The sequence below is a fragment of the Electrona antarctica genome (genome assembly GCF_951216825.1).
Source record: "Electrona antarctica genome assembly, contig: scaffold_147, whole genome shotgun sequence".
NCBI lineage: Eukaryota > Metazoa > Chordata > Actinopteri > Myctophiformes > Myctophidae > Electrona > Electrona antarctica.
Window position 1 is genome coordinate 267,959 of NW_027638202.1, and position 9,542 is coordinate 277,500.

General features: G+C 50.1%; 1 protein-coding gene across 1 annotated transcript in view; it reads left to right on the top strand.

The window, feature by feature from the left end:
* Positions 1–9,542, top strand: part of LOC306918307 (retinol dehydrogenase 12-like) — a 31,940-nt gene that overhangs the window by 21,927 nt on the left and 471 nt on the right. Inside the window, exons 3-6 of the mRNA XM_079531199.1 lie at positions 2,152–2,307; positions 3,175–3,279; positions 4,994–5,203; positions 6,644–6,836. Of these exons, the coding sequence (XP_079387325.1) occupies positions 2,166–2,307; positions 3,175–3,279; positions 4,994–5,203; positions 6,644–6,836 (650 nt within the window). The 5' untranslated portion in view covers positions 2,152–2,165. The remainder of the gene's footprint in view (positions 1–2,151; positions 2,308–3,174; positions 3,280–4,993; positions 5,204–6,643; positions 6,837–9,542) is intronic.

Here is a 9,542-nt window from a genome sequence, read left to right on the forward strand (position 1 = left end):
CTGGGACCATGTGGGGACCATGTCTGTATAGCTGGGACCATGTGGGGACCATGTGGGGACCATGTGGGGACCATGTGGGGATCATGTGGGGACCATGTGGGGACCATGTGGGGACCATGTGGGGATCATGTGGGGACCATGTGGGGACCATGTGGGGATCATGTGGGGACCATGTGGGGCTTCGTAGAGGGGAACATAATGCTTCCCCTGATGTGATTGGCTGTTGGGACACTGCAGAGGGACGGTGTGATGTGATTGGCTGTTGGGAGCTTCCCCCTCATTGGAGACAAAGACACTTTGATGAGTAAAGCAGCGCTTTGCTCCCCATCTCCCATAATTACTGCACATAGAAGCTATTGTGTGTGTGTGTGTGTGTGTGTGTGTGTGTGTGTGTGTGTGTGTGTGTGTGTGTGTGTGTGTGTGTGTGTGTGTGTGTGTGTGTGTGTGTGTGTGTGCGCGCGTGTGTGCGTGTGTGCGTGTGTGCGCGTGTGTGCGTGTGTGCGTGTGTGCGTGCGTGCGTGCGTGCGTGCTTTCGTGCGTGCGTGCGTGCGTGTGTGCGTGCGTGCGGAGATATGCGGCCAGAACTATGGAGGGCAGCATTTTTGCCCTCCATAGTTCTAGCCGTGTCGCACCAGTCAGAGAGAGAGAGGGGGGGGGGGGGAATTGGAACAACATGGTAATGTAAAGATACTAGTGAGTACATGTTGAATTGGAACAACATGGTAATGTAAAGATACTAGTGAGTACATGTTGAATTGGAACAACATGGTAATGTAAAGATACTAGTGAGTACATGTTGAATTGGAACAACATGGTAATGTAAAGATACTAGTGAGTACATGTTGAATTGGAACAACATGATAATGTAAAGATACTAGTGAGTACATGTTGAATTGGAACAACATGGTAATGTAAAGATACTAGTGAGTACATGTTGAATTGGAACAACATGATAATGTAAAGATACTAGTGAGTACATGTTGAATTGGAACAACATGGTAATGTAAAGATACTAGTGAGTACATGTTGAATTGGAACAACATGGTAATGTAAAGATACTAGTGAGTACATGTTGAATTGGAACAAACACATGGTAATGTCCGACCTCTTCACTTTGAAGTGGACATTCAAACACTAATGTGCGACGACGTGTGAAGCCATAACATGCAGTATTACATAACATGGTCAATCCAATTGCTTCAGACAGACACACACGCACGTACGTACGCACGCATTAATGCATGCACGCACGCACGCACGCACGCACGCACGCACGGACGCACGCAGGCACGCACACTCGGGCTGGAACTTTAACTGATTAATTTTGACCAATTAATAACAGAAAAAAATAACGCAATTAAAAATGGGACGCTTTTTAATCACGCTTAGTTTTTGATTATATTTTCAGGTGCTCGTATAATAATAACAACTAGAACTGCACTCTGTCGAGTGCCTACTTGCTTGTTGCACACAAGTAGGCCATAAATGGCCTACTAGTGCGCAAGCAGAGCGTGTAAGTGCTGTAGACCGCTATAAACGTTAAAATCTTAGTCTCACATATTGAGTTATTAGATTTAGCTATTTGCTACGTATGAAGGAAAATAAGTAGTATTTTTAAGTATGGTAAAATCATCGTTACGTCACCGTCAACTATACCCTGGCATTGGTACATATATTCATCACGTCATATGCTCATATGTCCATATATGTGTACATGTCTATATGTATGTATATGTAGTTTTCTGAGTGGTTGGTGGTATAATGTGATCGGCTGGGTGGTTTGATGCGTATGTACTTGACACTGAAACGTATCATCATTACGTCACCATCGTCAACCAATTATACCCTGGAATTGGTACATAATCTTCATCACGATTCACGGAAAACATACCTGCACGGTCAGCTTCCGTATGTCCGTATGACATCATATCACGTGCATTCTAAGGGACATTGGTACATATCTTCATCACGTCATGGGACATATGCTTCGTAGCATGACAAAAACACACCTGCACGGTCAGCTCGGGACCAGCATATGACGTCATAACATGTGCTGGCCCCAAACACGCATCGTAGCACCTGACTGAAAACATGACTTGCACGCTCTGCTTGCGCAAGTAATAACACTAATAATAATAATAATATTTCCAGGAGCTCGCATCATCATGGCCTGCAGAGACTTGGAGAGGGCAGAGGAAGCAAGGAAGGTCATCGCAGAGGACACAGGAAACGAGAACCTGCTCGTTAGGAAGCTGGACCTGTCCGACACTCGCTCTATAAGAGCCTTCAGCGAGCTCATCATCAGAGGTAGATAATCTATAATCTATAAAATAATCTATAAGAGCCTCAGTAGATACCATCAATAGATACCATCAGTAGATACCAGGTCCATCCGAGCCTTCAGCAAGCTCATCAACAGAGGTAGATACCACATAATCCATACATTTGACCAGTTCTTCCAGTCATCCTGGTTCTCCATACATCTGACCAGTTCTTCCAGTCATCCTGGTTCTCCTGGTTCTCCATACATCTGACCAGTTCTTCCAGTCATCCTGGTTCTCCATACATTTGGCCAGTTCTTCCAGTCATCCTGGTTCTCCATACATCTGACCAGTTCTTCCAGTCATCCCAGATGGTTCTCCATACATCTGACCAGTTCTTCCAGTCATCCTGGTTCTCCATACATCTGACCAGTTCTTCCAGACATCCTGGTTCTCCATACATATGGCCAGCTCGTTGGTGCTTTGCGCTCCTGCGTCATTCTTGAGTACATCCACATATTAATGTGGGACGTCCTCGTGACCGGTGCCCATGTGTTGGTTCCCACAGCACCAGTTTGCTGGCTGGCAGCTCATGGTGTCTTTGGCAGTGTCCTGCTGGTCTCATTCTCCTGGTATCTGGCAGTGTCCTGCTGGTCTCATTCTCCTGGTGTCTGGCAGTGTCCTGCTAGTCTCATTGTCCTGGTGTCTGGCAGTGTCCTGCTGGTCTCATTCTCCTGGTGTCTTTGGCATTCCATCAAACAGATTCTTATTGGAAACGTGTGTAATTTTACTGATGATAGAAGTGATCAATTATTGTCTATAACATAGTGCTGCTACTGTGTGTGTGTGCGTGCGTGCGTGCGTGCGTGCGTGTGTGCGTGCGTGCGTGCGTCTGTGCGTGCGCTCGTTACAGAGGAGAAACAGGTGCACGTGTTGATCAACAACGCAGGCATCATGATGTGTCCTCACTCCAAGACTGTGGACGGCTTCGAGATGCAGTTAGGAGTCAATCACCTCGGTAAGACGACCATACAGTATATGGTATGATGGAGTCAATCACCTCGGTAAGACGACCATACAGTATATGGTAAGATGGAGTCAATCACCTCGGTAAGACGACCATACAGTATATGGTATGATGGAGTCAATCACCTCGGTAAGACGACCATATAGTTTTAGTTTGTTTATTTATCTAACTTATCGTCAGTCAGTCAGTAGGCTACTAGTCTCACGTAGCCAGACAACTATTCCACAATCTCTATATAGTCTGGAGCTATAGCCCCATGAGCTTCCATTTCCGTTCATGAAAATATATTTTAAAATATCTTTACATTTTATTTTTGTATTTTCTTTTCTGCTAAGCAACAAGCTATATATGCTAATGCTTAGATGATTTATATTTATATTAGGATAAGTTTGCGCGACTGTAAAGACGAAACGGAAGTGGGGTGGAGGCTCCACTCCCGCTTTATCGATTACGCATGATAGCTCTTCCGTTGGTCCAGACTGTATGATGAAGCATTTGGAAATTGCGAGAGTCAGCAGTCCAGTGACGTGAGACTAGTCAGTCATAGTTGCACAGCTCAACCATGGATATATATAAGAAAGCTAGATGGCTCACCCGCGCTCTGGCCAATGGAGAGCGACGTTGCTACGTGGCGGCTATCTTACCGAGGGGCAGCATAACATTGTGTCTATGGGCATGTACTTTTTAAATAACCATAACTTGCTCAATTTTCAAATGGTTTGGTTTGTTATAAACGTCAGAGACGTCCGCATACGTATATGCTTTTATACGACGTTCATATAAAAAACAAAATTAAGCAGATAAGCGTCCTGAATCATAGCCACGTTGACAACGTTTGTAATAAACCAACCCGTTTGTAAATCCGTCAAGATTTGAGTGAGTTGTGACTGTTTTTGTTTGAGCTGCCGTTGAACATACTGTACTGTAGCCCCGAGGCAAGATGGCCGCCAGGTGAACTACGTCAGAGACTCCGCCTTGAGCCATCTAGCCTTTATATGTCCTATGGGCTGGTAGAGTACATAGAACTACACATCCCACAATGCACTGGGCCATCTAGCCTTTATATATGTCTATGAGCTGGTAGAGTACATAGAACTACACATCCCACAATGCACTGGGCCATCTAGCCTTTATGTCTATGAGCTGGTAGAGTACATAGAACTACACATCCCACAATGCACTGGGCCATCTAGCCTTTATATATGTCTATGGGCTGGTAGAGTACATAGAACTACACATCCCACAATGCACTGGGCCATCTAGCCTTTATATATGTCTATGGGCTGGTAGAGTACATAGAACTACACATCCCACAATGCACTGGGCCATCTAGCCTTTATATATGTCTATGGGCTGGTAGAGTACATAGAACTACACATCCCACAATGCACTGGGCCATCTAGCCTTTATATATGTCTATGGGCTGGTAGAGTACATAGAACTACACATCCCACAATGCACTGGGCCATCTAGCCTTTATATATGTATATGGGCTGGTAGAGTACATAGAACTACACATCCCACAATGCACTGGGCCATCTAGCCTTTATATATGTCTATGAGCTCAACACCCATCAGCTACAGAGACTCAACTCGACTCCCTGAGTAGAGTGCACCTTCACCTATAACGGTTTTGTTGTTCTATGAGCTCAACACCCCCATGACTTCCTGTATACGTCATTCCCTGCCATGTCTTCCTGTTTAGGCCACTTCCTGTTGACCTACCTCCTCTTGGAAGTGCTGAAGCGTTCGTCTCCGTCTCGCATTGTGGTCGTGTCGTCCGTCGCTCACACCTGGTCCGCGTTACGTCTGGACGACATCAACAGCGAGCGCAGCTACGACCCCATCAAGGCCTACGGACAGAGCAAGCTGTGCAATGTCCTGTCTGCTCGCTCACTGGCCAAGAGACTACAGGGTGAGACAGACAGACAGACAGACAGACAGACAGACAGACAATGATATATGATGATATAGTGATATATGATGATATAGTAGTAGAAACAGTATGTTTTTTTTTTCATGCGTTCCAATGTTCAATGCCACAAACACAATTACAAATGTAATCGCAACACATGTTGTGCCCAAGACGTCCACATACGTCCTGGGAATAACCGTATGCAGTGCCCAGGACGTCTGCCCTCTGCCCAGTGCCCTCTGCCCTCTGCCCTCTGCCCAGTGCCCTCTGCCCACTCCCTCTGCCCTCTGCCCTCTGCCCTCTGCCCAGTGCCCAGGACGTCTGGGGACGTCTTTGAAAAAACCCTTTCATAAAAAAATGACAAAAATAACATTGGGCACCCTGGGTCACTATTTTGAAAGTGTTCATGGGCAAACAGCAATCGTCAATTTAAATTTGTTATGGTTACTCTATAGCGTGTTGGTCATAAAATATTCTTTGAAAGGTGTAAGAATAATGTCTCCAATGTTCCATAGGCCCTGTGGTGCAGTCATAATGTCTCCAATGTTCCATAGGCCCTGTGGTGCAGTCATAATGTCTCCAATGTTCCATAAGCCCTGTGGTGCAGTCATAATGTATCCAATGTGCCATAGGCCCTGTGGTGCAGTCATAATGTCTCCAATGTTCCATAGGCCCTGTGGTGCAGTCATAATGTCTCCAATGTTCCATAGGCCCTGTGGTGCATGCAGTCATAATGTCTCCAATGTTCCATAGGCCCTGTGGTGCAGTCATAATGTCTCCAATGTTCCATAGGCCCTGTGGTGCATGCAGTCATAATGTCTCCAATGTTCCATAGGCCCTGTGGTGCAGTCATAATGTCTCCAATGTTCCATAGGCCCTGTGGTGCAGTCATAATGTCTCCAATGTTCCATAGGCCCTGTGGTGCAGTCATAATTTGTTGTGTTCTAGGCCCTGTGGTGCAGTCATAATGTTTTGTGTTCTAGGCCCTGTGGTGCAGTCATAATGTCTCCAATGTTCCATAGGCCCTGTGGTGCATGCAGTCATAATGTCTCCAATGTTCCATAGGCCCTGTGGTGCAGTCATAATGTCTCCAATGTTCCATAGGCCCTGTGGTGCAGTCATAATGTTTTGTGTTCTAGGCCCTGTGGTGCAGTCATAATGTTTTGTGTTCTAGGCCCTGTGGTGCAGTCATAATGTTGATGTGTTCCATAGGCCCTGTGGTGCAGTCATAATGTTGATGTGTTCCATAGGCCCTGTGGTGCAGTCATAATGTTGATGTGTTCCATAGGCCCTGTGGTGCAGTCATAATGTTGATGTGTTCCATAGGCCCTGTGGTGCAGTCATAATGTTGATGTGTTCCATAGGCCCTGTGGTGCAGTCATAATGTTGATGTGTTCCATAGGCCCTGTGGTGCAGTCATGATGTTGATGTGTTTCATAGGTTCTGGGGTCAGTGTGTTCTCCCTCCATCCCGGCGTGGTCCAGTCAGATCTATGGAGACATCAACACCAGTGCATCCAGGTGGCCGTGAAGATCTTCAGGGTGTTCACCAAGACCACAGTGGAGGGAGCTCAGACCACCATCTACTGCACCGTGGAGCCTGGACTGGAGGAGCTCAGTGGAGGATACTTCAGGTATGTTAATACTACTACTAGTACTATTAGTAATACTACTACTACTGCTGCTACTGCTACTGCAGGTATATTATTAGTCCTGGAAGAACACAGTACTACTTCCAGGCCCGGATTAACAATGGAACTTAGTGGAGCTTAAGCTCCAAGGCCCGCAGCTTGCAGGGCCCGGTACGAGACTACAGTACAGCTGTTGCTTCTGTCGAAAAATATAAAGCAACACAGGAACCCCCGCTAGTGTTTTTGGTCGTCCGACAGTTTCTGTAGCAGTTGATTTTCCCTTGGTCGGTTTGGGGGGGGAGGGCGCAGTCGGCATGGGGGGGTTCCCGACGGCTGCGCGTCGCTTCCTCCTCCGTCACTGACAGAGGGGAAGCGAGTAAGCAACGCCGTCAGAAGCCGCCTCGCTCAGGAAGGCCCCCTCGCTCAGACCAACGTGTGTTGTTGCGACAACATACAGCCTATATGTAAGCCAAAAGGAATATAAACACAAAACTTCATATTTACGGTTTTTACCCTGCTCTAAACCAACAAAAGTGTGTTCTTACATCCTCCATTTCACGATTTCAGCACTCGTGAGTAAATTAATTTAATTGCTATTGTGAAAGTATTCAGTGACAGCTTGGTTGCTTGTCGTCAATAATTAATCTGTTCCATGCCAGTCTTGCCAGAACAGAGATGGTGACTTTAGTAAATCTGAAAAACGGTATTAACACCAGAAGTGGAGGTTTTCAAAGTTTTTCTCAACCGTCCGGTTCTGTATACATTCTCCTATTAAGGAGGCAGCTTTTTGTTTCGCTTGTAAGCTATTCAGGACCCCGAATAGCTTTTTTCAGGAAGGTATGATATGCATGGTCCATCAATCAGCTGTTTGGCTGTTGAATACAGTATAAGAAAATACATGAAACAGCATCGTTTTTTCCCCATCTCATCATTGCCATGCATGTTTCTTGTTAATGACTGTATTAATAACCATACAGTAATCTCCTAGTCCTTACATAATAGTTTAGCAGAGACTGAAGTTGGAAAGGCTGTGCCCACTGCCCTCTGCCCAGTGCCCACTGCCCTCTGCCCTCTGCCCACTGCCCAGTGCCCACTGCCCAGTGCCCTCTGCCCACTGCCCACTGCCCACTGCCCAGTGCCCACTGCCCAGTGCCCACTGCCCAGTGCCCAGTGCCCTCTGCCCTCTGCCCACTGCCCACTGCCCACTGCCCAGTGCCCACTGCCCAGTGCCCACTGCCCAGTGCCCTCTGCCCAGTGCCCACTGCCCAGTGCCCTCTGCCCACTGCCCTCTGCCCAGTGCCCTCTGCCCTCTGCCCACTGCCCACTGCCCAGTGCCCACTGCCCAGTGCCCTCTGCCCAGTGCCCACTGCCCACTGCCCAGTGCCCACTGCCCTCTGCCCACTGCCCTCTGCCCAGTGCCCACTGCCCTCTGCCCACTGCCCTCTGCCCAGTGCCCACTGCCCTCTGCCCACTGCCCTCTGCCCACTGCCCTCTGCCCAGTGCCCACTGCCCTCTGCCCTCTGCCCACTGCCCAGTGCCCACTGCCCAGTGCCCACTGCCCTCTGCCCAGTGCCCAGTGCCCTCTGCCCTCTGCCCACTGCCCAGTGCCCACTGCCCAGTGCCCACTGCCCAGTGCCCAGTGCCCACTGCCCAGTGCCCAGTGCCCAGTGCCCACTGCCCTCTGCCCACTGCCCTCTGCCCAGTGCCCTCTGCCCTCTGCCCACTGCCCAGTGCCCAGTGCCCACTGCCCAGTGCCCTCTGCCCAGTGCCCACTGCCCACTGCCCACTGCCCTCTGCCCTCTGCCCACTGCCCTCTGCCCAGTGCCCACTGCCCTCTGCCCACTGCCCTCTGCCCAATGCCCACTGCCCTCTGCCCTCTGCCCACTGCCCTCTGCCCTCTGCCCACTGCCCTCTGCCCACTGCCCTCTGCCCACTGCCCACCGCCCAGTGCCCACTGCCCTCTGCCCAGTGCCCTCTGCCCTCTGCCCACTGCCCTCTGCCCACTGCCCACTGCCCTCTGCCCACTGCCCACTGCCCTCTGCCCTCTGCCCTCTGCCCACTTCCCTCTGCCCACTGCCCAGTGCCCACTGCCCTCTGCCCACTGCCCACTGCCCTCTGCCCACTGCCCTCTGCCCAGTGCCCTCTGCCCACTGCCCACTGCCCACTGCCCTCTGCCCAGTGCCCTCTGCCCAGTGCCCTCTGCCCTCTGCCCACTGCCCAGTGCCCTCTGCCCAGTGCCCTCTGCCCACTGTCCTCTGCCCACTGCCCTCTGCCCAGTGCCCAGTGCCCTCTGCCCTCTGCCCAGTGCCCACTGCCCTCTGCCCTCTGCCCACTGCCCTCTGCCCTCTGCCCAGTGCCCACTGCCCTCTGCCCAGTGCCCTCTGCCCTCTGCCCACTGCCCTCTGCCCAGTGCCCTCTGCCCACTGCCCTCTGCCCTCTGCCCTCTGCCCAGTGCCCTCTGCCCACTGCCCTCTGCCCTCTGCCCTCTGCCCAGTGCCCTCTGCCCACTGCCCTCTGCCCACTGCCCACTGCCTGGCTGTGTCTTGTGTGTCAGCGGGCAGCGCAGGCAGTGGTGGATATGCGCCTTGAGAGGGGTTGATCCGTCACTGACTACTTCAGGACAGGTACCACTGCTGCTCTGGGGACCACCAGTGGTCCTTGAGGAGGTTCCAAGTGGTCCCCCGCTAAATGATGGAGAGTTCGTAACCA